Source organism: Bos grunniens, chromosome 10, assembly GCF_055505025.1.
Source record: "Bos grunniens cultivar Pamir isolate PY7600 chromosome 10, Bosgru_T2T1.0, whole genome shotgun sequence".
NCBI lineage: Eukaryota > Metazoa > Chordata > Mammalia > Artiodactyla > Bovidae > Bos > Bos grunniens.
In genome coordinates this window covers 58,075,533-58,102,904 of record NC_141174.1, presented here as the reverse complement: position 1 = coordinate 58,102,904, position 27,372 = coordinate 58,075,533, and the positions used below count along the sequence as shown (strand labels likewise).

At 54.0% G+C, this 27,372-nt stretch overlaps 1 protein-coding gene across 8 annotated transcripts in view; it reads left to right on the top strand.

Moving 5' to 3' along the window:
• Positions 1-27,372, top strand: part of RBPMS2 (RNA binding protein, mRNA processing factor 2) — a 37,521-nt gene that overhangs the window by 2,594 nt on the left and 7,555 nt on the right. For 4 of the 8 annotated variants that reach the window (XM_086321502.1, XM_086321500.1, XM_086321501.1 and 1 more), the window contains exons 2-6: positions 13,685-13,762; positions 14,332-14,370; positions 15,091-15,153; positions 15,467-15,617; positions 16,095-16,243. In XM_086321502.1, coding sequence (XP_086177628.1) covers positions 13,685-13,762; positions 14,332-14,370; positions 15,091-15,153; positions 15,467-15,617; positions 16,095-16,243 — 480 coding nt within the window. Of the gene's footprint in view, positions 1-13,684; positions 13,763-14,331; positions 14,371-15,090; positions 15,154-15,466; positions 15,618-16,094; positions 16,244-22,812; positions 22,883-23,137; positions 24,311-27,372 lie in introns of those variants that run through there. The other 4 variants (XM_086321504.1, XM_086321503.1, XM_086321508.1 and 1 more) reach the window with 4 other exon arrangements.

Below are 27,372 nucleotides of genomic sequence, written 5' to 3'. Positions count from 1 at the left end.
AAGTGGAATTTCTCTCTTTGTGGACAGAGGTGGGCTACAGCCCTGTAGTGCTTCAGGGAATCAGTGCAGTGGTGCTGGGGAGGGGAGGGAGCATGGGCTCTTGTTACTACAGAGATCTAAAACCAAGGGCCACAGTGGTCTCTTGGAGCCCCACATCTGCTGTGGTCACGTAAGCACGAAAGTCGGCCCCTTTTCTCCGGCCAAAAACTGTTCAGCCAGGGTTCCATCTTAGATCGGTGGTTTGAGCAGGAACTGGACCTATTCTCTTCAGCTTAGATGCCCCCTAGGTAGGCAGTTCTGCAACCCCCAAGAGCCACCATTGGAGAAATCCACCTTAGCAGAGGTGGTTCCTCTCACGGCTGACCTAGGCTGGCTCTTCCCAGTTGGCTATTGGATATTAGCTAAAGTAAACCTAGGAAAGCAAGGAAGATGTGGCTGAGCGGGTGGTTGTTAGACCTGGAAGAATGGTAGAGGCCCTCCAAGAAGAGGGAATAGTGCATATAAAAGGGGGTGGACTGTGGAACCACGTGACTCACTTGGGTGACCACGGGGAATTTGTCATGTTGAAGTGATGCTGGGGGCCACATTATGAACAGCCTGATACCATGCAGGCCTGGGAGGAAATCGGCATTTTTCTGTCACTTGGGAAGGAGATGGGTTAGAAAATCAAGTGTCCCTTTCAGTCTAGAGGCTATACTCTCTCCCGGGTGTGTCTTGGCTGGTGCCTGAGCTCCAGGAGGTGAGGATGTAACTCCACACAAGAACACAGCTCAGGTTGGGCTTGCCTCTGATGCTGCCCAGACCCAGACCCAAGCATTGTCTTGGCTTAGTGATTCTTGAGGGATGGCTGGATAGTTACAGTGTTTCTGGGGAAAGATATATTTGGTTTGAAAGTATATTCTATTTTGAAAACGGAGACTTCACTTTGATAATACAAGGTAGTATTAAGTTATAGTAATTACTCGCTGAGAACCCCCTATGAGGAGGGGGGTATTTGGAGTCTTGGGGTGGGGTGATGTTCAAGTTTCTAAAAGTTAGTTTTAAGCCAGCTTAACGGTAAGTTATAGAAAGGCAGGGTTAATGGTGGCTAAGGGAGCTGCATCTTGACCTAAGGGTCTTGGCCCCTCTGTGTTCTCCATCCCCGTTGGGTCAAAATTGCTTCCTGCAGGTCTGGTACCCCAGGGTCCATCGTGTGTCCTCTAGGGGTCTCTGAAGAACCAGCTTGGTCCCTAGCCTCTGGCAGGATGGGTCAAGGTTAGCTCTCAAATGAGCAAAGGAATTTTAGGGTCCAGTGTGTGATTTGGGCACTGCCCCCTTTCTTTTCTCTGCCATCAAAAATATTTGCCAGGATCTGGGACATCTTGGTGCTCTGTCTGAAGACTTTCTAAGGGATAAGGGGAGGAAAGCATCTATGCTTCTGGGCTTTTACCTGAAAACAGGACCCAAGCAGGTCAATCCAGACAGGTTCTGGTGGATCAGACTCCCCTCTGCCCTGGGGATTGCTGGGATATGTCTCCTCTGTTCAGATAACCTAATGGAGAGACTGAACTATTTGCAGTACTGAACCCATATCTAGTCCTTATAACAGGTGTTGTTTTGAGCATTTGACCATTTTAACTCATTTCACTCTCCTAACAGCACTGTGACGTACTTATTTTATTACCATATTATAAATGAGGAAGCTGAGACACAGGTTAAATAGCTTTCATGTAGCTCGTAAATGGTTAAGTTGGGATTTGAACCCAGAGTTTGCTCTTAACACACTCTGCTGGCTCTTCTGTTTTATGTTGGGGGTTTGGATGAGGCTTGAAGGTCTGAGAGGATCTGCATCTCAGGCTCTTCAGGGCTGAGCTTTAGGTGGTGACAGGGTCCCAAATAGAAGCCCAGGGCTGGCTCCAGACTAGTTCTCTTTGAGTTGGTTGCATCCTGACAGTGGGTGGTGGGAGCTGTCAGCCCCTGCGGGAGGAGCAGTTTATCACAGATGATGTTTAGAATTGTTATTGTGTGGTGATAAAAACCAGATCAGGTGAATGCTCTACGGACAGTACATCCCCCTTGTAGCCTGTGCTGGGCCTGACCGCCTTCACCTCCCAACCCTTTGATTCCCTGTTGCTTTGGGCATCTTAACTTAAAAAAAAAAAAAAAAGGTACTTCAGGTAACTCTAAAGTGACTGCCTTTCATTTGGGAGGCCTTTCTCTTGGGTCTCCGTAAGTGGCCAGCCGCAGTAAGAACTAGCTTCTAAGTGTCATTCGATGTTTGGACATTCCGATTTCTCATCTCCATTTCTGGGGTGGAGCAGGGCAGAGGAGGCTGGCCAGCACTGTAAGTGGAGTCAGGACAGGAACTGCGGGATGTGCTGTTCTGCTCTCTTGCTCGCCACCCGTTTGTTGCCACCCGTTTGTTGTCGTTCAGTCACTAAGCTGTGTCCAACTTGCGACCCCATGGACTGCAGCACTCCAGGCTCCCCTGTCCTTTACTATCTCCCGGAGTTTGCTCAAACTCACATCCATTGAGTTGGTGATGCCATCCAGCCGTCTCATCCTCTGTCGTCTCTTTCTCCTCCTGCCCTCAATCTTTCCCGACATCAGGGTCTTTTTCTGGTGAGTTGGCTCTTTGCATCAGGTGGTCAAAGTATTGGCATTTCAGCTTCAGCATCAGTCCTTCCAATGAATATTCAGGGTTAATCTCCTTTAGGATTGACTGGTTTGATCTCCTTGCCGTCCAAGGGACTCTCAGGAGTCTTCTCCAGCGCCACAGTTTGAAAATATCAATTCGTCAGCACTCAGCTTGCTTTATTTCCACCCATTTATCACACTGGTTCTCCAGAGAGTCCTAGAGGTAGAGGAGAGGAGTCCTCCCACCTGCCCTGAGGGCTGAGCTCCTGGCCCGAGGCCACCCATCTCCGAGAGCTCAACTAGAGTGGTGGGTTCTGGCTGCACCTGGTGGCCCCCAGCCTCTGCTCAGCCATTGATTTGGGGCAGCAGCAACATTTGGTAAGTTGTCAGTTTCTCTGCCATCCCCTAACCATGGCTACCTCAGAGGGGACCTCACGCCCCAGGCACAGTGTGAGGAACTGGGGCAGAGTCCATCTGCTATACTTCAGAAACCACGCTGCTGTGAGGTGGGAACTGCAGACAGCCCACAGAGCTTCCTATGCCGAACCCTGTCTACTGCCTGCCCAGGGACCAGCATGACCTCCCCGGTTTCAGCTTCTTTCCCTATTCCATCCTTGGATGGAAAGAATAAGGTTACCTGTGAGGTGTATCAAGGCTAGACAGGTGGCAGGATTGCTGAGTCCTCCATTCCTGAAGAGTCTGCTGGTGGATCCATCCAAGTTGGGTGTCTCCAGAGTATAGCAGGGGCTGGGTGTAGTCGGAGGGTCTGCCTTGGCCCATCTGTCATTTACAGCCATTTAGAGCCGACTGAGGACAGGCCGTTGACAGTGAAGTCATCATGGCTGCCTGTATAGTTCTGATCAAGCCTGGCACCCTCAAGGAGAAAGGGCAGGGCCTGACCTGAACCATGCCACGCCATGAGTGTCCTGGAGTCTCTACCTCCTCTTTGTGGTTAGCCACCCTCCCTCTTCCCAAGTGAGTGATTTGTTTGTTTGAGTTTGGGGTTTTAATTGGGAAAGATCTGGAGAAGTTTTTGGAATAGGACCTGAAACCAGTTTGGGGAAATTTCGTTGCTATCACAGCTGTGAAGAACTTCCACCCAGACCGGTCCCTGTTCTCATGTGTAGCTGTAGCTATATATGGGCACAACTTAGGATGGAGGGGTCCTACTATGTTGGAGACAGGGCAGCATTCTATTCCAAACTAGAATACAGGTTCTAGAAGCGTTTCTATCCCTGAACAGAGACCCTCACCCGACAGGAGCATCCCTTTAGGAAATTCATCAGACTTCATCTGTCTCAGTCAGGTGGTGTACAAATGTGAAGGGCTCAGCGCTCTGGGTTCATGGTGCCATGTTCAGTGGATTAACGTTACATGGTTTAAGGGTTGGAGGTACTGATTTTGGAGCTAGGGGAAGGGCATGGGATTCCCCTAGGACAACTCCTTGAATCTGTGGGGTGGTGTGTAGCGGTGGTGATACCTGCAACCTTTGCCAGCTACGGGGTCAGGCAGTAGACGGGTATTGGCTGACCACACAGCAGGAGGAGGGACAGGGTGGGTGGATGGCACAGAGGGGAAGGGAGCCATGCCTGGAAGCTTGGTGCTGGAGGCCCTGTGAGCCTGTCTTTCTGAGTTGCCTCTGAAAGCATGGTCCTCTGGCTTGTCTGGAACCAGATGGAAAGCAGGCCCGGCCCCTCCCTCCAGCCAGCCTGGGAGCACGGAGTCTGCATAGCGCAGTTCATGCTACTTGGTTGGGTTCCCTAATGAGGTGTAGAACAGGGCTCGCAGCAGCTGTGACCAGGTGTGTTCCCACGATGCGGGGCCTTCTGTTCTTGGGGCTAGAAATAGCTTGGACTATAAGGTCCAAAGCTTTATTTGGGCCATCTTAGTTCCTCCCTCCTTAACTTCCCAGGCAACTTGGACTTGACCCCCAGCTCGGCCAATGGCTGGCCAGGCACCTAATTCCTGAGCTGGTTTCCTCATCTGTAAAATGGGCCTGTATCACTCTGCCTGTTACATCAGAGGCCTTTCAGGCTCACACTCCCATGGTAGGTGTGAAAGAAGTGGAAATTACAAAGTGCTGCCCAAAGTAGGGCCCTGATTCATGTGATTTGGGGCCGGAATTGTCAGAGGAAGGCACAGCACTATGGAACAGCTCCCAAGCCTGGACTTCTCCCCACCAGGTCGGACTGTGGTGACTTTGGAGGTGTCCCAGGTGGGGCCTGCTGGAGGGAAGCCGGGCAATGTCCTAGCTGGGAGCTGAGCAGCCCAGAGCTCCTTGGAGGACACGGGAGGCCCTGGGGTTCTGGGAGCGTGTGTGTTTGTATCTGTTTGCTCTGCTGTCTGGCTGTATCTGCTTGCTCTTTTCCCCGTGTCCTTGTTCAGCCCTTATAAGTCCTGGGTCTGCGGGCCATGTCACCACATTCCATCCACCTCTCGTCAAGTGGCCCCACTGAGAGGGACTTATTTCCCCTGGGAGGGGTAAGAGTGACCTACCAGTGCCAAGGCTAAGCACAGGACCCAGGCAGAACCAAGCCCCACCCCACCCCCTACACATGTATACAGAAGAAAAGGCCCAGGCCCCTGAAATCCATGCAGGGGTACGGTGCCTGCTCTGAGGTTTACATCTGGCAGCTGCAATATTGCCCCAGCAGAGAGACCCCTCTGAAACCCCCAGGGCCTGGCTTCCAGCATCCTGCTTTCTCACCCTCTCAACCTCTGTCCCCTTCTTTCCTGCTTTCCTTGCCATCTTGTGGGCAAAAAGGAAGGCGTAGGAGCCCTGAGCCCATGGAGGACAGTGCCCGAGCATCACTCAGAGACTCCATCACATTCTCCCCCTTGCCTGGTTTCTTAGAAGGTCAGAGCGTGAAGGGCCCTGCATCTAGCCTACCCTTCCTCTCTAATGCTGAGGCAGTGGTGAAGGCCTTGAAGCCACTTGCCTGGCCGCAGGGCTGGGACTTCAATCAGGCTCTTTGATAGTTGGCTTGAGGCACTTTTTCTTTTGTTTCGGTGTCAGCTCTGTTGGCCGAGCAGGAAGCTGAGCCTGAGTCCTGTGTCTTGGTTCTCAATGGTTCTTTTCCCCTTGGAGAAGGCAGAGCTGACCTGGGCGTGATGATGGGCAGGGACGTTTGCAGCAGGAAAACTGCAAGCTTTATGTAATGCGGTCTGAAGCTCATAAACTCCTGTGATCTGGCTGGCAGGGGCGGTAGTGAGACGCCGGAATGAGGTGTCCTGGGCTTCTGTTTGGACTCGGGTCGTCTGAGGCTGTGAGGGGCCCTGCTCTACTCCTAGCCCCTTCCCACTGTACATGGCTGCTCCCGCTCAGCTGCCGAGAGCTGGCAGTCTGTCAGTCTTCCCTTCGACTTCCCTATATAATTCATTGTTCAAGACTAACCATGGGTTCTCCAGTGGAACCCCCGTGCTCCCGCAGTCATCCCTCTGCCCTCTTAGCTCAGACGCTGAAGGTCACTTGTTCCGGACACCTAAGGCTGACCCCACTGGGGTCTGAGTGTGTTGGTGGTGTGAGATCAAGGTCTGCCAAAGAGCCTTGACTTGTGAGCTGGGCACCTGGGGACACTGGGGTACTTCTGACGCGCTCAGTAACTTGGAGCAACTCCCTGAACCTCAGCTAAAAATAAGGTTTCTTCCAGCTCAGATATTCTGCATTTGGGTTGCTGGAGAGGGCTGGGAGTTGGGGAAGGATGTGGGAGGGGCTTTCGAGAGGCTTGTTTTTCCCCTGTTTGGATTTCCCTCCTCCCCCACCCACTTCTGTAAGTGGTGTTTTCCATCTAGATGACACCAGGAGGGCTCCCTGTGCTAAGCAGCAAGCAGGCAGGGTTCAAAGCTAGCAAGATGTTTTGATGGACTGGACAGTTGAAACAGTTTCTTTTCCGGACTGGATTCTAACTATCAGAGTTGCTAAAGGATTGCTACAAGGAATCAGTTTTCAAAGAACATCTTTTATCTCTTTGGTGTGATGTTTCTATTGCCCAGAGTCAAGTTTCCTAGCCTTGTGAGGCAGAGATTTGCCTAGAAGGCACCAGTTCATGAGGTCTCTTCCATTGAGTAGCGTTCCTGGTGGACCACTGGGATTTATTTGGGGGTGGGGGAAGGATGGGGGTGGCCCTGGTATTTTCTACCTCAGCAGCCTTTGTGGACGAAGATCTGGACCCCAAACAGGGGGTCCCCGGAGCCCAGGGTGCTGTCTTGGACAGTATAAGGCTGGGGTTTAGAAGGAGGCTGTGTTGTCTTTTGGAGTTGAAGGATAAGGGGGTTTAATATCCAAGGATGAACGACTGTTTTGACAGCAATGTTTACCCCTTTCATCTCTTGTAAAAGCTGGTGGGGACTTCCCTGGTGGTCCAGTGGTTAAGAATCTGCCTTCCAAAGCAGGGGATGTGAGTTTGATCCCTGGTCAGGGAACTAAAATCCCACAAGCCCCCTTTGCTTCTATTTTATTTCATTAATATTGTTTAAATAAACATGGCACGGAAAAACTATCTAGCTTGTAGTGGGGCAACTAAGCCTGCAGACTGAAACTAGAGAGGAACCCACATACTACAGCTGAGACCCAACGAAAGAAACTGGTGCATACAGAGCCCATCCTCTCAGCCACAGCATCCCGCTGCTGTCCTTATCTGGGAAGTTGAGTGTTTATGCTGCGAGTGAAGGTGGAGCAGCCAGGCCCCAGCCTGGGCTGACTGAGTGTGGGCTCCCCACCACTAGGGAGGAAGTACTTTGGGGAGTAGCCTTGCGGACCCCACACCCCCATCCTATCCCACATGGGGGCTTTCCTCTGGTTTTCCTCCTGCAAGGCCCCCGCATGTGGTCTGGGCCCTGTATATGCCTCAAAATAAGTCTGATATGGCTCCCTGGTAGTCCAGGGGATAAGAATCCACCTGCCAAGGCAGGGGACGCAGGTTCGATCCCTGGTCCAGGAAGATTACATATGCCACAGAGCACCTGAGTCATGTACCACAACCACTGAAGCCTGTGCACCCTAGAGCTGGTGTTCCACAACAGAAGCCACCGCAGGGGAAGCCTGTGCACCGCGACTAGAGAGTAGACACCACTTGCTGCGACTAGAAAAAGGCCACGCATGGTAACAAAGACCCAGCACAGTCTAAACAAAGAAAAAAAAGGCCGAGGGGGAATTTCCTGGTGGTCAGGTGGTTAAGAATCCACCTTGGAATATAGAGAACCTGGGTTCAATCCCTGGCTGGGGGACTAAGATCCCACAGGCTTCAGAGGATCTAAGCCTGCATGTCACAGCTATTGAGCCTGGGCACTCTGGAGGCCACCCACCACAACTGGAGAGTCTGTGCCCCCCACAAAAAAAATCCTGCATGAGGAAATGAAGATCCTGCACGCCGCCAACTAAGACCCAGTGCAGCCAAGATAATGATAAATTTTTTTAAAAAAAAAAGTAAGGCTGAGGGTGGAGGCCACCACTTCCTGTGCCTTCCTCCACCCCTCCCCAGAGCATGGGAGGAGGGAGGAGCAGGCCAGAGGTCGTTGGGAGCTCTATGCACCCGAGGTCTGGCTCTAGCTGGAGGAAAAGGGCTCAGGACCACTGTGAAGACCGAGCCGACCCCAGGAAGTCTGCCCACCAGCGATAGCCTGTGGGCTGGACTCCCTGGCTCCTGGCAGCCTGAGGGCAAGATAGGCAGTAGGGCTCGCTTGAGTGAGCAGCCTCGGGAGCCCCTGTGCCGTGCTGGCTGGGGACACCGTTGTGCCGAAGGGCAGCCTGTTGCTTTAGACAGGCCTGGTGCTGGCTGGGGCCTCCAGTGAGTCTGCTGCTGACCATCATGAAGGCTGTACACCGTGTCTGTGATGGGCCTGTGTGGGGACACCTCTCTGGCCAAATTCCTTGTCTGGGTTGAATTTGATGCTTCCAGCAGGTTCCTCAACATGTGTCTTCTTTCATTGGCCTCTAAAGATTCCTCATCTTTTCTTTTTTTGGCTGAGCCATGAAGGTTGTGGGATCTTTAGTTCCCTTACCAGGGTTCTAATCCTGGCCCACAGCAGTAAAGGCACCAAGTTGTAACCACTAGGCTACCAGGGGATTGCAAAGGATTTCCTATCTTTTCTCTACCCCTTCCCAGTCACTACCTTCTCCACCCTGTTCCAAACTTGCCTTCTAACTGTGCCAAGGATGAGGCTGTGGTCCAGCATGATCTGCTGGTACTTGCCATGAAAGTGACCATTTCAGCAGGACCATGGTTGCTTTCTACATTTTGTGGCAAGAGAGGTATTGTCTTGGCTTGTGTGAATGCTTTTGGAGAGAGTGTGTATGGAAGGAGAAGGGCCCAGGTAAACAAGGCTGGTGCCTTCCAGCAGCCTGGGATTGTGTGAGCAACCCCTTATACTTCCTCCAATTACCCTAAAACATTTGTGTTGAAAGTGTTGGTCACTCAGTCGTGTCAGACTCTTTGTGACCCCATGGACTGTAGCCCACCAGACTGCTCTGTTCATGGGATTCTCCAGGCAGGAATACTGGAGTGGGTTGCCTCGCTCTCCTCCAGGGGATCTTCCCAATTGAACCCAGGCCTCCCACATTGCAGGCGGATTCTTGTACCATCTGAGCCACCTGGAAAGCCTTGTGGAATAGGCCATGGGTTCTTTGGTTGATCTTTCCATCTTGTATCAATGGCAGTTGGTCCCTGACTCCTTGTCTGTGCTTGACTCTTTGCTGAGTGTTGTGTCCTGTTATTGTGAGGCTGGTGCCAGTGATTGGCATGGAGCAGTGGTCACCAGTGCTGGCCTGAGACGCAGGACTGTTGACCAGACCTTACAGAAGTAACCGCACGTGTCTGTCCCTGCGAAACCTAAGGATCCTGACTGTGCCATTAGATTGCTTGTCAGCTTCCTGTTCTGAGCCTCAGTTTCATCATCTATAAAATGAGGTTGAACTAGCTGATCTCCACAGTGCCTCCCACCTTGGACATGAGCTCCCTGGGAAAGAGGAGCACTAAAGAATCCGGCGACTGCCTAAGGTCGTCTCCTGTACATTCCTAGCCCCAGTCTGATCTGGGCCTGATCCAGCCTCACTGTTGTTGAGTTGCTAAGTCATTTCCTTCTCTTTTGCAACCCTATGGACTGTAGCTTGCCAGGCTCCTCTGTCCATGGGATTCTCCAGGCAAGAATATTGGAGTGGGTTGCCATTTCCTTCTCCAGGGGATCTTCTGGACCTAGGCATCATACCCACGTCTCCGGCATTGGTAGGCGGATTCTTTATCACTGAGCCACCAGGGAAGCCCCCCAGCCTCCTTAGGCTTATGACTAAGCCTGCAGTACCTGATAGGTGAGGTTTTTGTGCAGGTAAAGCTGAGATTACAGGAGCCCTAAGTGAACATGGATGTTGTTCAGCCTCTCCTGTATGCTGGGCATAGAGTAAAGTGTGCTCGTCATCATGGAAGGTAGATGATATCTGTGTTGCACAGATAAGGAAACAGATTCAGAGAGATGGAGCAGGTTCACCAAGCCAAGCATAAAACTGGGATGCAAACCCTGGTCTCACTAACTAAAGCCTTTCCCATTTACGGCAGCACTCTACTATGCTCGGCCACATTTGTCTGTGGCTCTGAGTCCCTTCTTTGGAGGGACCGAGGGGTGTAGAGATGGGGGAGGTCTCCGGTGTTGAGCCTGGCTCTAGACATCTTGGAAGATAGGAAAGTTTTGAGACTTGTCTCCTGCCTATGGGTTTTGGAGTCCAGGTGAGTGCAGACTGGTAGGACCAGTAAAAGATCCAAGGGGTCTTTAAGGGCCTTCGTAAGACTTGAAGGAAAATGGAGTGAGGAAATAGAGGGACCTGAAGGGGGGATGCCGTTTAGTTAAGGAATGAGGAAGGGGTGGGCTGTGGGGCAGCATGAGCAGCTGCCGAGCAACGGGTCTATGTGGGTCTTTGTTGGGACCTGGGGTCAGTGGGCTGGGGCAGGACCTGATGCAGTTGAAGCAGCACAGCAGGTCGGTGGGCTCTGGAAACTCTGTTGTCTCGACATGTGACTGGCCAGCCTGCTAAGCTCATGCTTCTTGTCACTGAAACTTTGCTGTCATCCTAAACAGGCACCCAGGGAAGGGCCTGGCTACTGAAAGGATGCATGGCAGCACCTGACCCATCTTTGGGGCTAATGAGGCTGCCCAGCCATGGCTCCCTCTTCCCCACAGCCGGATGAAAGGCACGGATGGCTGAATCGGGGTTTCCTGGCTCTTACCCAGCTCTGCTCCAAGCTTTCATGAGCCCTTTCTGGGGCCCCAGTTTCCATGTCTGCAAAAGGGGACAGACAGAGGGCACGTTATTTGCTGGGGTGTCCAGGGTCAAGTAAGAACCAAGGAGAGCATTCAGGTTAGCCTCCCAGCGAAGGGTCTGTGAACTGGCAGATGGGGGCCCACCACATAACCCATAGCGGCTTCGACCTGGGCTTGCTTCCTAAGGGATGATGGCCCAGGACAGGATGGGACCTGTATTGTAGCCTCTAGAACCTGAAAGATGAGAAGCAGAAGAAAAGAGTCGTGTAGCCCAGAGAAGGATGGAAACCAGGGTCTGAGCTGGGAACGAGGGAAAGATCCCCCGTGCTCACTCCCGTCTGCTTCCTCAAGCAGGAAACTTTGTGCTGAGAACTTTCTATTTTAGGGGGCCTCTGGGGAAATCTGGCCAGAAAGGAGCCATTGGAAGAAGGATTTAAAATTAGCCGGGGTGAGATGGGTGGCCCCTGGGGAGAACTGAGGCAGAGGTTTCTGCTGCGAGGCAGCTCTGGTTCTGTGTCTTTGACCCAAAGTACGTTCCATCATCCTGAGACGAGGGAACAGGGCCCTGATGGGTGTAGGCTGGGCTTTGCAGCGTGGCACCCCAAAGCGTGCATCGTCTCTACCAGCCTGGGTGAGCAGTTGGGAGGGAGACCTGGGTTTTGAGTCCTTCTGCCTTTAAAAAAACAAGCTGCGTGACCTGAGAGAGACACTTCTGTTTGGGGGTTTACATGTGAATGAGAGGCCTTTCATCACAGGGCAGAGGGGTGTCGGGACAGCTGCCCTCTGGAGTCCAGGAGCTCGATCGGACCCTCCTGGAGCCTGGGCTGTCTGGTCTCTCCCAGATGTTTCTGGAACAGGGCGGTGCTCAGGAGCTGTGTGTGCAGGGACACAGCGGCCAAGGGCTGTGAGACATAGGGAAGCCTCACCCCCGACCCAGGAGCAGAAGTGTGTGGGGCGAGGGAAGGCATCAGTGAAGGGGACAGGGTGTCCTAACTGGCAGGGGATTCTGCTCAGTTTGCTTCTTGGCGGAAACTCACGTGAGAGAAGAAGCTGTCCTTCACCTGTTCCATGAGCCGGTCCTGTTGGGGTGGGGCCACTGGTTCCGAGCAGTGGTGGGGCTGGTTTCCTTTTCCATTCTTGTCTCTTGTTGACATGTGTGTCATTGGAGAGAGAGAATGTGTGTGTTGGGTGTAACTTTGCCTGACTGCTCTGGGCTCCTGGTTTACGCCGTTGTCTCCAGAAAGGCTATTGCCTGGGTTCATCTCGCAGGCCATCATCAGAGCACGGAAGTTCTTTGGTGCCTCTGGAGGGGGATGTGGTACACTAAAGGCTTTCAGGAATAAACCACGTGACGGGTAGGTTGAGGCATGTGAAAGTGTAGGTCGTTCAGCTGTGTCTTACTTACTGTTTGCAACCGCATGGACTATAGCCCGACTGGCTTCTCTGTCCATGGGATTTCCCAGGCAAGAATACTGGAGTGGGTTGCCATTTCCTTCTCCAGAGGATCTTGCTGACCCAGGGATCAAACTCGGGTCTCCTGCATTGCAGGCGGATTCTTTACCATCTGAGCCATCAGGCATGTGAACTTGTTCTTAGTTGTCAGTGATGAGTTGAAGACTTACTTTTGGCTTAGTGGTATGAGATGTGACTTGCAAAAGGAGTTGAGGGAATTCCCTGGCAGTCCCAACGGTTAGAACTCTGAGATTTCACTACTGAGGGCAAGGGTTCAATCCCTGCTCAGGGAACTAAGGTCCTGAAAGCTATGCAGCCAAAAACAAAACAGGAGTCAAGTGTATTGGGAAGCTCTGCTCTTTCAGATTTTCCATTACTCAGGAAAGCACAGTTTCAAGATGTTTTTAATGGATCTACACTCTGGAAGATCTCCCTCCCTTGTAATAATAATTGGCTGATCTGGTCTTGCTGGCTGCATTTAACCAGCAGAGGTGAATTAAGAAAGTTTTCCCACCAGTCCTCTCCTGGACTTCACCCACCATTCAGGAGGTGAGGTTTGCCGAACCTGAGTCACGAGATGGGCACCTGGTGTCGAGACCCAGCTTCACCTACAGCGTGTAACTTTGTTGAAGGCAAGGCTTGAAACTTACACCATTCTCTGCCTCACTAGAAGCTGACAAGATCCTACTCATTCTTCAAAGCCCAGCATCATTGTTCCATCTCTGACTCCTTCCCTAAGTTCCTTATTCAGTAAACATTTAGTACCAGCACCCAACAGAGAGCTGGGCAGAGAAGCAAGAACACAACACATACCCGGCCACTGAAGAGCCTACATCTGGCTTAGAAAGCAGGAAGAGATGGATATGAAAGTGCTGGGCCCTCTGATGAAATCACTCCAGGGCATAGAGTTTACTTCTTTGTCTCCCTATCAAACCAGACAGAGCCTCTCTCCGCCAGGGTTCCATGGCATCTTCTGAAAAATATGTATGATTCTACCTTTGCTTTTCTTGGAAGTCAGAGACCATAGCTTTCTTCAAGCTTCAGAGGGGTCCTTGGTCTGTGCTCTTGTTAAACAGGGCTCTCCTTGGGGCTGTTTGGCAGTGGACAGTCTGCACAAAGGTGCTTGGCTCATGCTTGTTGTGACGCCTGCAGGATGAAACCAGAGAGAGGGGAGGGTCCAGAAAGGGTTCTGAAAGGTTAAATGCTGTCAAACTCTGGGTGCTCATTTGCCTCAGCCTCTATAGGAGTCTCAGGAAATCCTGAATTCTTCCTTCAGCCCTGGAAGGATTCCAGTTCGTTTCCTAAAGTAGGAGGCGTCATCTTTGTTCTCCTGTAAGCCTGGTCCTCACCACCATGGTCTCTTCCCCAGGTCCGGACACTGTTCGTCAGTGGGCTCCCTGTGGATATTAAACCCAGAGAACTCTACCTGCTCTTCAGGCCGTTCAAAGTGAGTCTGGACCCAGCCACCCATGGGCAGAGCCTCGGATGGAGGAGAAGCATCAGGAATGAGTCCAGACTCGATCTGGGCAGCAGGAGAACTATTAGAAACCGTGACCGCAGACCTGGCTCTCTGCCCCGGTTCGGCTGACTCACATATGGCTTTTTGTCAATTGCTGAGCCCCTCTGAGCCTCTGTTTTCTCATCTGTAAAGTGGAGACCGTAGAACCTCAGTAGACTTTGCCATATAAGGAATCTTTGAGATTCAGCATGGCATTTTCCATTTGCGGATAAGAAAACTTAAAAAGGGGAGGTCTGAGCTTCCAAATGACAGGCTAATGGAGCAAAGGGGAATTCCTGCACGAAAGGATGAATGCTGCAGTGTGATGCCCACCCCATGTGCTAGGCCATGTGATGTGGGACTCGAGGGCTGAGGGCGCTCAGCGGGGGGTGGAGATCTGGGTGGGTTGCCTTTGAGGGAGAAGAGAGTGAGCTGGGGAAAGGTGGGGCTGCAGGGTGGCTGGGGTAGCACAACAGAGGCGTCTGACCTTCCCTGTTATTGATCACCTCTCTCTGCAGGGGTATGAAGGGTCCCTGATCAAGCTCACGTCAAGACAGGTAATTTCTCTCCAAGATTTTTCTTCTTCCAAGCCCCGACCGACTGCTGAGCTTGGACCTAAGCTGGTCATGAAGCATCTAGCAGCTGAGACCTGCCCCCTGTCATCCTGGTCCTGTCCTGGGCTGATGAAAAAGTAGCCTCCTTTGTAAAAGGATGAAGAAGTAGACAGGTTCCCTCTCCTTACCGGTCAGCTCCTGGTCCCCACTCTCTGGCCCTTGAGAAACTATAGTGGGGCTGAAGGCTGAGGACCATGGAGGTGGTGGCTGTGCCCTGGCTCCTAGTGCCAGGAGTTCTGGGGCCCAGAGTCTTTAGGGGCTGTTTGTGGTCTGGACTGAACCTTGGCAAAATGAAGTTGGAAAAGTTTTGAACCTGTTGCCCCTTGATTGAACCTGGATCCTTCCCATGCCCTTGATACATCAGTGTTCCCTTCCTTGCTGGACAAAACACTAGCACTTAATTACCTGCATGTGTTAAACAACAACAGCAAAAGAGTGGGTGATGTTTCATGCAGTGGGATAGCGCTCTATTGGCATCATTTCCCAGAAAGTGGTACCTGGGTGGGAGAGTTTTGGTGCCCAAGAACCTTTCACTGTTTTTCCTGTTGAACATCAGGAGGATATGGACAAGAATTTTATATATATATATATTTGTTTTGTATGCTTGAGGGGGAGATGGAGTCTTGGGAGCGATGCAAGGGTGTTCTCTCTTTTTCCTACTAGCCTGTTGGTTTTGTGATCTTTGACAGCCGGGCAGGAGCAGAAGCAGCCAAGAATGCATTGAACGTGAGTAGACGGAGAACAGGCCTTTCTCCAACCCGCAGACTTCTAGACAGTGGGGTTTCTGTCGTGTCTTCTACAAACCTTCCTCCACTCCACACCTAAGGAAAGGGCCTGCAGACGTACCTTCCCCAGCCATCCTGGGGCAGAATCTCTGGCTTTACCATCTGTGCCAAATGCCACTCCTCCCAAGGCCCAACCAGCGTGTCCTCTGTCTTGGCCTCTGTGTGGCTGAGTCTTTCAGGATAGATCATGAGGTGTGCAGTGGACAGTCCGGGTCCCACAGAGTAAAGCCTCTCCCTTCCTCCTCTTCTCACAGGGTATTCGCTTTGATCCTGAGAACCCGCAGACCCTGAGGCTAGAGTTTGCCAAAGCCAACACCAAGATGGCCAAGAACAAGCTAATGGCTACACCAAATCCCACCAATGCTCACCCCACCCTTGGAGCACACTTCATCGCACGGGACCCCTGTGAGTGGCACTCAGCGGCCATCTGCTGCCTTCTGCCTGGCAGAGCTGGGGGCCCTTGTGGATGAAGCTGCATGCAGAAGGCACCCCCGCGGGAGTGGATGCTCGCCCCCTTTTCCAGGAGCTTCTTGCACCCACCATTACTCATGCCCACGGGTCCCAGGCTTGCTTCCACCCCCACAGCCTTTGCTGCACCTTAGCCTGAGCTCCTGAGCTGTTAGTTCTGCCCAGCTTCCTCGCAGCCTGCGCTGATCCTTTGGTTGAGACGAGCCCATCCGAGGGCTTCTTGAAGCAGACAGGATGCTTGCCAAGCCTGGCCAAGTTACTATAGTTTCTTTCCTAGAGTCTTGGGGTCCTTTGGGGGAGCTGAGAAGGGACCTCATGTTCAACGATAGCATTGGGTCCCCTTCTCTGCTCAGAATGGGGTGGTGCGAGGGGGAGCCAGCATTCTGATGACGGGGGCTCTTGTCTCTGCTGCAGATGACCTGATGGGGGCCGCTCTGATCCCTGCATCCCCAGAGGCCTGGGCCCCCTACCCTCTGTACACTACAGAGCTCACCCCAGCCATCTCACATACTGCATTCACCTACCCAGCCGCCACCGCTGCTGCTGCCGCCCTGCATGCTCAGGTAAGCCTGGATGGGACGAGCAGGATGGGGGAGAAGGAAGGCTCTGAGCTGGCCAGGCTCTATTCCCACCTGGTCATGGACCGCCCAGCTCCTCAGAGCTGGCACAGCACTGCTTCTTGCTTGACAGTACCTTTGGGGTTTGGGATGTGACAGGGGGAGGAGAGGATAAGCTGTGAGGCCACGTTCAGGCTACGCTGCTAACACGGAGTGTGAGAGAGCCACCGTGGGTCCACTAGACGCCTGCGGGCAGGCCGTGCCCATTGTGCCCGTGGTGAGGAGTGTGGTCACTGGGCCCAGACCGCTTACCTCTGCCTTCTTCTGTCTTCATGAACTCCAGAAAGCTCTGAAAGATTTGTCTGGATTTTTTTGTTTTTTCTTACTCATCTGGAAAAATAAGAATAGTATTATCTGCCTCAGGTTGCTGTGAGAATTAAGTGTTAAGACATGGTGAGGGGCTAGAATTGCACCTGGAACCTCCGAGGTGCCCGTCGGTTGTTTGCTCTTGTGTTCACCGAGCCTGGAAACTCTCCAGGCTGGGCAGAAGACGCAGCCAGCGCTTCTGGGGGTGGGGGGTACAGCTGGGCTGTGAGGGCTCTATGCTTGCCCAGTGCCATGCCGGGTACCACGCCAGGTGATCAGCTCTCAGCCATGCCTAGGTGCCACAGTGACAGGGCACCGCCAGGCAGCACAGGAGGGCTAGGGTGAGTGGCGAGTGCACCTGGGCCTCTCATCAGCGAAGTGAGCTAGCTGAGGCTCGGGAAGAGCAGCTTGGCTGTTGAGAGGTGGGGAACACAGGTCACTTGACCAGGGCAGTGAAAGGAGACGAGCAGTTCAAGGATATGAGAAGCCAGGACAGAGGGTTTGCGGAAACTGGAAGCTGAGATGGGAGGATTTGGGGAAGGCCAAGTGTGTGTCCCATCCCAGGCCTTTGAAGGATTCACCCAGCCCCAAGGTGGAGGGCTCAGATTCTCTGGCTGCTACCCTTCAAAGAGTCCCCTGGCCACGGCTGCTTGGGTTGAATGAGAGCAGACACGTGGCTGCACTTGGCAGTCTCCCCAGCTGTGTACCACAGACACTGGAAAATTGATCTAGTCAGGGAGGTGGCAAGGCTCTTCCTCTCCTGGGCACTGTTTGGGGATTGACCGCAGACCAGCACTGTGGTGGGCACAGAGCCGTGAGTGAACACAGTCCTCTCTGACATGGTGGAGTGCAGAAGGTGGATGGTGCTCCCCACCAAGCAGTGGGGTTGGGGGGCGGTTAACTGCAGGAGCCCCATGAGACCTCTGATCCCAGCTTTGCCACTAGCTGGCCACCTGATCTTCGGCAGGTGACTTCACCTCTGGGCCTCCATGTGGTCCTCATCTGTAAAACGAGAGGGCAGGACCAGATTGGGTGGAGAGCTTCTGCCCCTATCTGCTCTGAGATGCTAGGCCATGACCACACGAGGCAGAGTCTGGGAGCCAGGACAGTCGGGATGTCGGATTATTCAGGAGCGATGTGGCTGCCCTTTCAGGGTGGTGCCCCAGCTGGATAGGAGTAGCGTGCTGCTCCCCGTTCCTAAGCTTCTGTACAGCAGGACTGTGTGCCCGCCTCCTGTCTGCTTTTCCAGCCTCCTCCCTCCCTCCCCATACCCTGTGGCCGCCTCCGTCTAAGCCCTGTCTCTCTTTCAACACCGGTGTGACTTTGTGCAATTTTCTTGACTTCTCTGTGTCTTCATTTCTTTGTGAAATGATGATAGCCTTAGCTCCTTTATAGGATGGTTGGTAGCCTATAAGTATAGAGGGAGTGCTGATGGTTATTATTTAACATTCCTGGTGGCTCAGGTGGTAAAGAATCTGCCTGCAATGCAGGAGACCTTGGTTCGATCCCTGGGTCAGGAAGATCCCCTGGAGAAGGGAATGGCTACCCACTCTAGTATTCTTGCCTAGAGAATTCCATGAAGAGAGGAACCTGGGGGGCCACAGTCCATGGGGTGACAAAGAGCTGGACATGACTGAGCAACTAAGCACACATTTAATATCATTATTGTCTAATTCCCCCCAGGTCACCTCTGAGGCTAGAGGACTCTTTGTGCCTGAGCTCCTGTCACCTTGGCCTCCCTGGGAATGGGATGAAGGCCACCTCAAAGGATGGTGGCTTTTTTCAGGAGGAGCCTGACGATAAGTGATTGGATCAGGTGGTGACTAGTTCAGGTCCACTACCTGAGTTCTCTGGACAGCCGTGTCCTTGACAGTAAAACACAGTTAGGACCAAATGCAGTGAAAGGCCTGAAAGCGTTTTCTTCCTCCTTCCTCTCTCCCTTCCTCCCTTCCTGGCTGCACTGGGCCTACGTTGGCTGCACTGGGTCTCCAGAGCCCATGGGCTGGCTCCATGGTTTGTGGCTTGCGGGCTTAGTTGCCCCACAGCATGTCAGATCTTAGTTCCCCAGTCAGGGATTGAACCCGTCTCCCCCTGCATTGGGAGGCAGATTCTTAACCACTGGACCGCCAGGGAAGTCCCTAAAAGCATTTTCTAAGTAGTAGCACTTTCTCTTTAACTTCCAAGAGCCCCCTCTCTGCCCCCCGACAGTGCTGCCCCAGAGGTGGAGGTTGCAAATGTCTGCATGAAGGAAGTGGACACTAAGGAGGTTACTCTGAGCTCAGAGGATCAGTAGCCTGCATTTTTCTGTCCCTGGGGGTAAGGAGGTGACTTGGAGAGGCAGCAGCAGCCACTAGACAAAAGGGGATGAGCACTGGTCCTTCCATTCTGTACCCCAGCACGTACATCCTGACCTCATGCCCTTTGCCAGTAGCTCAGCCTGAGCGAAACTGAACGGGGTCCTCGTGTAGTTGTGAGGACAAGACCTGCAGGAAGAAAGGGGATGAGCTAGATGGTTCAGGCCTGACTCTGTATTGGCATGAATGAGGCTGTCTTGTTGGACCTTCTGATCATCTTGATAGAAACATCTCCTTTCAGAGGGTATGGGTGGCAGGTGCACGCTAGCATTGGGCACATGAAGATGTTGGCCTAGAAGCAGGGTTCTGCACGTCCCCATGCGTACCAGGGCCCTCCCAGCCTGGACCTCTTTTTCCATTTCAACCTGAGGATATGGATCTTTCACTGTGGCCCTTCTCCCGCCCCTCTTACACTGGCTCGGCACTTACTGATGAGTTAGACAAACCCCCCTGCCTCTCTTTTCTTATCTGTATAATGGAGATGATAATAGCATCAACTTCAGAGGGCTTTTCTGAGGATTAAGTGAACTTAGTGTGGGGAAACCTCTAAGAACAGCATTTGGCATGTGCCGAGTGCCTAAGCATTAAGCTGTTAGAGGTCTTGCATTCATGATGAGAAATAGGGCCTCTTCTCTTTTCCCTTTGCTGCTCCCCAGAATATCCGCACTTTTAGGCCTTAGACTTCATAGGTGGTTGGACACAGGAGTGTAAGTAAATCCATGGGTATGAACCTTTCACACAAATTACATATTTAATCATTTTAGAACTAAGTTATTGGGACGTGCTTCCATGTCAGTAAGTCTAATCTACATTCTGGCTGTCCTGCCAGCGTGTAAGTGTATCTAGCTCCCTGTAGATGGCAGGTAACTGAGGCTGAGGCTGTTTACACGCTTTTTTTTTGCCCTGATAGACTGTGGTGCCACGGACGCCCTTGTTCATACCTCTCTGGGCACCTGTCCTGCTTGTTTTCCTTATCATAAATTTCCTAGAACTATCACAAGGTCAGAATGTAGACTTGCCGGTCTGGGTTAAGACTGGGTACTGTTGAATGTGGCTGCACCACATGGCATGCGGGATCTTAGGTCCCCAACCATGGATCGAACCCATGCCCCCTGCAGTGGGAGCTTGGAGTCTTAACCACTGGACCACCAGGGAAGTCCCAAAATTGGACTTTGTGATGAGCGAGGCTCCTGTATCTGTTGGCTGCTCCTATTTCTTCTCATGTGGATTCAGCCATTCACCCACCTTTTTGTGTATCTTCTCCGTCAGTCCCAGGTTTGAGGGGGGACTGAGTGTGTGCCCCCAATTCCTTTGTTTGGTTGCTGCTCCTCTTGGAGCTATAGGCATTCTGGATGCCCATGGCCTGTCCCTGTGGGATGGCCACTTAGGCCTCCCAAGCCCGCCCTGTGAACGACTGGAGGCCCTGAGAGGGGACCGGCTGCTCGCTCCCTGCTGAGCTGGCCTTGACCCCTGAGCCTGAGCTGGGGCCAGAAGGGACCGTGCTTCTTGAGGGACCTGGACCACCAGCGTCTCCCAGGCATCTGAGGAAAGTCCACTTCAATGGCACGACAATCCTGAGCTCAGAAATGAGGGTTTTCCTCTACTTCCTCCCCAAGGAGGTGGCAGCTGTCTCAGGCTCTGGAGTGCGGGGTGCAGCACCTAGTAAAGAGGGCTGGGCCGGATGAGGCAGGCTTGCTGCAGGGGCCCCTTAGCAGCCGCTGGGGGAGGAGGCTGGGTTGGAGGCCTCCAGGGTCCCTCCCACTCTCATCTGACGCTCTCCCTGCTCCAGCCCTGCAGGGCACCCAGTCTGCCTTGCACTTCCTTGATAAGGGGCTGCTCCAGCCGGAGGCTGGGTGAAGGGCGGTGGTCTGGGCCCACTAGGGCTTCCCTGAGCTGGACTGGCCACAGGCTCATCCCGTGGCAGCGGTGCTGGTTTCCTCATCACCCCTCTCTTGGGGAGTTAGCTCTGGCGTCCAGCTGGGCTTCCAGCTGGGAGGGCAGCCCATAGCTCAGCAAAGGGGAGGAAAGGCTTCCTCCCACTCAGCTGTCAGCCAGGAAGGGAGGGAAGTGCTTCCAGATGTTTAAAAGACATGAGAGAAAATAAGGTGGCCTCTGAGGCTGGATACCTCCACGAGGCTCTTGACCCTGTCCATGTGATGCGGGTCCTAATCCTGATCCTGGCAGGTCGGGGTCAGCCGTGTGCCGACAACAGCGGTGCCCCATCCTCGGGGCCCAGAGTGTCCTTCCAGCCTTGGACAGGTGGCCCGGGACCCAGATGTGCCAAGTGCCGAGTGTCCTGGCATCTCAGAGGAACCAGCGCCGACTTCCTGCTGAGCATGGGATGGTCCTGAGCTGTAGCGAACAGCACCTGGAATTCCGAGGGGGCACAGGAGCAAGTTCTCAGCCTCCAGATAGCCTGGTGTCGCTTGATGTCTTTGCTTGTAGCGGCGGGGACTCCCAGCAGCCGAGCGGGTGCCGGGTCCGACTGCAGTTTCGTGAGGGTTGTCTCTGTGCTCAGCTGCCACTCGGTTGCCTCATCGAGGGCTCTCCTGAGCCCTCCCTCTCATTCCTAAGAGAAGCCTGGCTCCCTTCTCTGAGCTCTCCGCCCCCCACCCCTGACTCGGGGCCCTGTCGTGCCCTGCCCCCACCCTCCCAGGCAGCCAGGGGCAAACGTGCTGCCTGTGACTGGGGCAGGCAGCCTCCCTGCGATCTTGGCTTGGCCCCCAGCACAGCTCATGATCCAGACTCCAGGCCCTTGGAGAAGGGAGTGCGTGTCGTTTCCTGGCCTGTCTCTGGGAATCCCGCTTTGGGGCCACTGCTCTGTGGGTTAGTCCAGGGTTGAGGTCGCTACCAGGCCCCTCCTGGGAGGCTCAGCTGGTGGGTTAGGAGTCTTGTAATGGAGGGGCATGGGCTTCCCTGGTGGCGCAGTGGTAAAGAACTCGCCTGTTGGTGCAGGAGATGCGGGTTCAGTCCCTGGATGTGGAAGATCCCCTAGAGAAGGAAATGGCAACCCACTCCAGTATTCTTGCCAGGGAAATCCCATAAACAGAGGGTCCTGGTGGGCTGTAGGGGTCACAAGAGTTGGACACAACTGAGCGGCTAAGCAACAATAATAATGGCGGGGACAGGAGGGGTGGGGGATGGGTGTGGAAGTGTGACTGTGACTTCCTTGACTCCTACAAGGCCAGGACCAACATCTGGGAGTCCTACCCCTTGGAGACCACACGGACTTTGGTTTCTAACGAGTTTTTATATTCTGTCTTACCTGATCCTTGTGGACACCGTGTGACTTTGTTGTTGTTCAGTCGCTCAGTGGCATCCAACTCTTTGCAACCGCATGGACTGCAACACGCCAGGCCTCCCTGTCCCCCACTGTTTCCCAGAGTGTACTGAAGTTCAGTCACACCCTGTGACTGAAGCATGTCTGTTCTGGAGCTGTGAGGACACTGAGGCTCAAAGAAGTTGAGAGAAAATGTGTTAGGTCCCTTCCTTGATGTTAGCAGTCCCACGCTCTCCTTCCTGGTTAACGGGGATGGGCAGACTGGGGCCCACATGCCCTCCACCTGCTGCCGGCTGCCAGGCCTCCTCCCACTTCTGCCAGCCTCAGTGGAGGAGCGTGAACACCTTTGTAACCGTCCTCTCCTTTGAACCTCCATCCTGTAGAAGAGGCAGGTCAGAAGGCACTCTCCCATTTTGGGGATGAGGAAACTGACACCCGGCAGTGAGTAACTGGCCTGCCTCCGCCCTCAGAGACGGCACCAGGACTCGGACAGGGGCACAGAAGGCCGTTTCTCGGGCTCCCCCGTTGAGCGGAGGCACTGCTCAGCTAGCTCCTAACCTTGGCTTCTCTTACAGGTGCGCTGGTACCCTTCCTCTGATACCACCCAGCCAGGATGGAAATATCGGCAGTTCTGTTAGTTCTTCAGTAAGTGTGGGCTCTGAGACCAGGACAGAGAGCCTCCCAGAGCCCGACCTCCTGCAGAGCCATGGCTCCTGGGGGCTCGCTGGTGCTCACCCGACCTGAGCTTGCACCGGGGGCACTCTGGCTGGCTCTCCCCACTGCCCCAACCCTGCCACCCCCTACCCTCCACCTGGCACCCTCCTTGCAAGGGGGCGGGCCTGGGTCCTGCTCCAATCTCCCACCTCTGCTCACAGCCCCCTCTCTCCCCCCTCCCTCCAGGTCTTGTCACCACAGCTCGAGGCCCCCGACCCACGGGGGAGGAAGCCGCCCTTAGCGCCGCCCCCCTCCCCGCCCCCAGGTGGCCCTGCAGAGCTGCTGCTGCTGCCCTCCAAAGACTGTGAATTTTAAGCCTGACTCAGTGGACTGTTTTCCTTCCTCTCTTCCTCTTTAGCCCTGTCCTGCCCCACAGCCCCACTCCAAGGCCTCACGGCCGGATTCAGGGGTCTTCTCGCTGGGACCCCCAGGCCCAGCGGGGAGGCCTCCCTGGGAACTGAGCAAGGCCCGACCTCCAGTCCAAATCTGCTTCCGTAGCCCCACCTCAGAGACACGAGGCGTTTAATTTTGCATGTTTTCTGGCATGAATTAAGACACTTAAACTTGTGTATATGTGAGTGTACAGTTTGTTCTCACATTGTGTCACCATGGCAACAAGGCCTGGCCACTAACAGCTCATCATTCCAGGTCCCTCTCCCCACACCCCTGCCCTGCACCCACCCGGCTTCAGTGAGGACCAAGCCCCGCAGCCAGTTCCGCCCCGCGGCTGGCACCCCACCACCACCACCACCACCACCCCACTCACTTCCAGGCTGAACAGGAAGGACCACCCAGCCAAGACAGAGCATTTTCCTGGTCATTTCAAATCAGGGTCCTCTGTTTCCTCCTCCTCAGATGGGCCAACAACCATTAAGAAAATCCTTTCTCTACCCGTTTCGCTTACCTCTCCCCGGCGCACCCCACCCCTGCCATGGCTCCTCATTCTTTCCAAACTTTGAAACCAACCAAAAAAGTGAAAGTATTTTTGTACCCTGTGTAACAAAATATTTATGCAACATAAAGGATTTTTTCGTGTGTGTGTGCAATTAATTATTGAAGAGACCTTGTCCGCCTTGTCAGATAAGTTTAACGTTTTCGTTTGAGGCATGAAGAAGAAAAGGGTTTCCGTTCTCCAGCAGTGAGCCTTAGCGTCAGCCATTAGTTTAAGAAAAATGAAGGAAAAATTGTGCAATTTTTTGTTTCGTGAGCACATTAGTGCTTCGCCTTTGGCTGCGGCCGTGGCCGTCTTGCCGTTTTCAGACTTGGGAGACGAGGTGGCTGTTGTAATTGCTGATCCTGTGAGAATGTGAAACTGGATAATATATGAAACGCAAAATAAAAAGAAATCATCCAAAGTAACTGCTCTCCGACCTGTGCTTCCTTGGGTTGTAGACAGCCATCGCTGGGCACAGCCAGAGGACAGGTGCTGGGGACTCCGGGGGAGGAGGCAAGGCAGGCCTGGGCCTGGGTTCACGCGGCCTCTCCCTCCTGCCCTCTTGTGTGTGAGTTGAGTCTGCCAAGGAAGTGACCCACCAGGGGTCATGCAGCAGGGGCCTGTCTATCAGCCCAGCCTGTGTTTAATTCATTCTTTACTTTCTTGTCTGAGGATGGGGGCGGAGACTCCCTGCACCCAGTTTAAGCACCCAGATGGGACCTTCGTTGTTTCTGATGGTGTCTTCGGGCTGGCCTAACTCCATGGCCTTTTCAGCCCTTGCGTAGAGGACTGTGGTTTCAGAGGTTGGGCTCCTGCGGGAGTGTCCTTGGTGTGTGTCATGTCCCTGTGCTAGAGAAGCAGAGAACCGGGGAGTTGGGCCTGGAAGGGTTAAGCCCACCCACCCTGCAGGCTCCCAGCTGCAGCTCCATTCCTGAGCCGGGTTCTTGCTGGGTGTGGGTACAGAGGTCAGGGAAAGGGTGAGGTGCTTAGACCCCGGGCTGCACTGGATCGTGTCAGGATGCCAGCAGCCAACCCTGATCCTTCCCTTTTGCAGTTCGGGGCCTCAGTTTCCTCATCTGTGAAATGGTGGTTTGAAGTTCTTTCCTTCTGGAGGGTGGGAGCACTGACCTGATGGCTGTTTGTCTTTAACGTCTCCGTCCTCTGCCCTCATCTCCTGGCCCTTTCCTCCACCCCCGCACCCTTCCCAGCCTGACTCAAGGCTGAGCCTGGAAGGGGAGGGCAGGAGAGGAGGCCCCAGAGCCCCTCTCCTGCTGGGCTTCCTTCCAGCCTTGCTCAAGCGAAGCTGTAGTGGCTGTGGCTGGCCCTGGTCAGCTCCTCACCTGGTCACCACGGTGCCTCTGGTGTCCCTCTCCACTCCTGCCTCACCTGCTCTCCTGAATCCCAGGCCTGCACTGAGCTGCCTGTATCTAAGGTGTCCTGCTGATGAGTCTGTCTGCTGTGAAAGGCTCTCGGGTGACATGTGCAGGCCTAGCTGGTACCTGCATGTGAAGGGAGGCTGCCCCCCAGGTGCTGTGAAGGATGTGGAGCCTGGCCAGGCCCTGGCCCTCTAAGAAGCTGGGTGCTGGATGAGTGGGTTGTCTGGGCTCCGGAGGGAGGCTCTGGGAGGAGAGGGGGTTGGTGGCTGTGTACACACCAGCAAGAGGAGGGGGCTTGACGCTCCTCTTACCTGGACCCCTCTGCAGTGTTTGGACCGGCTCCGCACTTGCCAAGCAAGCAAGGCCTTCCCAGCCTGGCACCCCTCGAAGTGCTGGTTGGGGAAGCAGCACAGAGGCCCACAGCCCCCACCCGGGGCCAGACCGATGCCTGACCTACTTCAGCTGTGGCAGGAGCCACCGGGTCTTCCTGAGGTAGTGAATTATTTAGCTGGGCACCTGGGCCTTTCTGAGAGGGGCTAAGAAAGCTGCTTCATAATTTAAAGGCCCCTGTTCCTGTGGCTTCCCTGGGGGGCCTCCTTCACGCTTTACTGAGCAGGGCCTGCGTCTGACAGGAGGGGGAGGGAGGCCCTGAGGCCATCCCAGGAGGGGCTCTCCAGCTGGATGGGGGCCTTTTTCAGGGTGAGGCCTTTGCAGAGAGGCCTCAGTGGACAGTCGGCGTTTGGACCTAGGGTGGAGGTGTCAGTCAGGGCTTCCAGACAAGGACACAGTAAGCTGAGGTCAGCAGTGGCCAGGTCCTGACTCCCCATTTAGAAAGCACCTTCTTCCTTTCCAGCTCATCTAGTTACTTGAAATACTTCTTTCCTTTCTGGAAGGATTTTAGGCCTTGGAATAACCAGGCCTATTTTACTCAGAGGTCCCTTCCCATCAGCACTGAAATCTCCCCCATGGCAGAGGAGGCCGCCTTCATAAGCGCAATGCCTTCCATACTGCTTCACATGGACGAGGCTGGCGGCAAGTGGATGCTTGTTGAGGCCCTGGCCCGAAGCCAGCTCTGTATTTCCTGGGCTGGGGGCAAGGCTCGTCACCCCAACTCGGTCATTGGTGCTGCTACCTGGCCAGTGTTTTTAAGGATGTTGTTTCTCTTGGAGCCTTCACAGGTGAGCAGGTTCCCAAGCCCTGACACTGAGCTTCCAGGGGAGTCCGTGCAGGTAAATGTGGGGGAGCTCAGGCTCTCACCCTCATCCCTTCCCTCTGTTCCGCCCATCACGCCTGCGTTGCCTCATTTGCAGAGGTCCGGAATCCAGGCTTTGTGATCTCCAGGAGCTCCCTGGCAAAACACAGATATCCCTGAGAAACAGGGCAAAGCTTTCAGGGCAGGATTTAGGGAGAGTGCCAGAAGGGGACCCTGGAAGGGAGCAAAGACTTTACCACATAGTGTCAGGAGGAGAGAGCAAAAACCTCTCTACCTGGCTGCATCCTCTCCCACTTCTGTCCATCCACAGGGCCTCCACTGGGGCGGGCCGCCTCTGGGACAGCAGACCTTCCTCCCTGAAGTGCTCCCTCAGGAAAGAAGAGGGGCCATAGGAGCTGAGAGTGCACCCTTGTAAGGAAAGAGGCTGGGCACTGCCCTGGCAGCGTTCCCAGAGCTGACCAGAAAGGGGCCTGAGCTCCTGTTTGCCCTGGATCTCCTCGCTTGTCACACAGCCCACCCACACCCTCTGGGCAGCGTGGACAACATCCACGGGCCCCCTCACCCTCTGGCTTCTGGTTGGGCTGAGTGAGTGAGCAGGAGCCCCGGCAGGGGTATGAAGGAAGTCAGTGAGTGAGGTCAGGTGCCCTTGGGCCATTTTTGTCTTCTTGACCTTAGAGCAGACCATCAGAAGGGCTCTTCCCCATCAGAATCAGAATTCAGCATGGAGACTGATCCAGTCCCCTCTCCCATTTTACAGATGAGGAAATCGAAGCACAGAGAGGTGACGAAATTTGGTTTAAGGTCAGGAAGATGGTGGCCAAGGTGTCCTCCACCCGTGTCTCCTGATTCCCAATCCGTTGCCCCGCATGGCTGTTCTAGAACCACACACGTGCTCTCT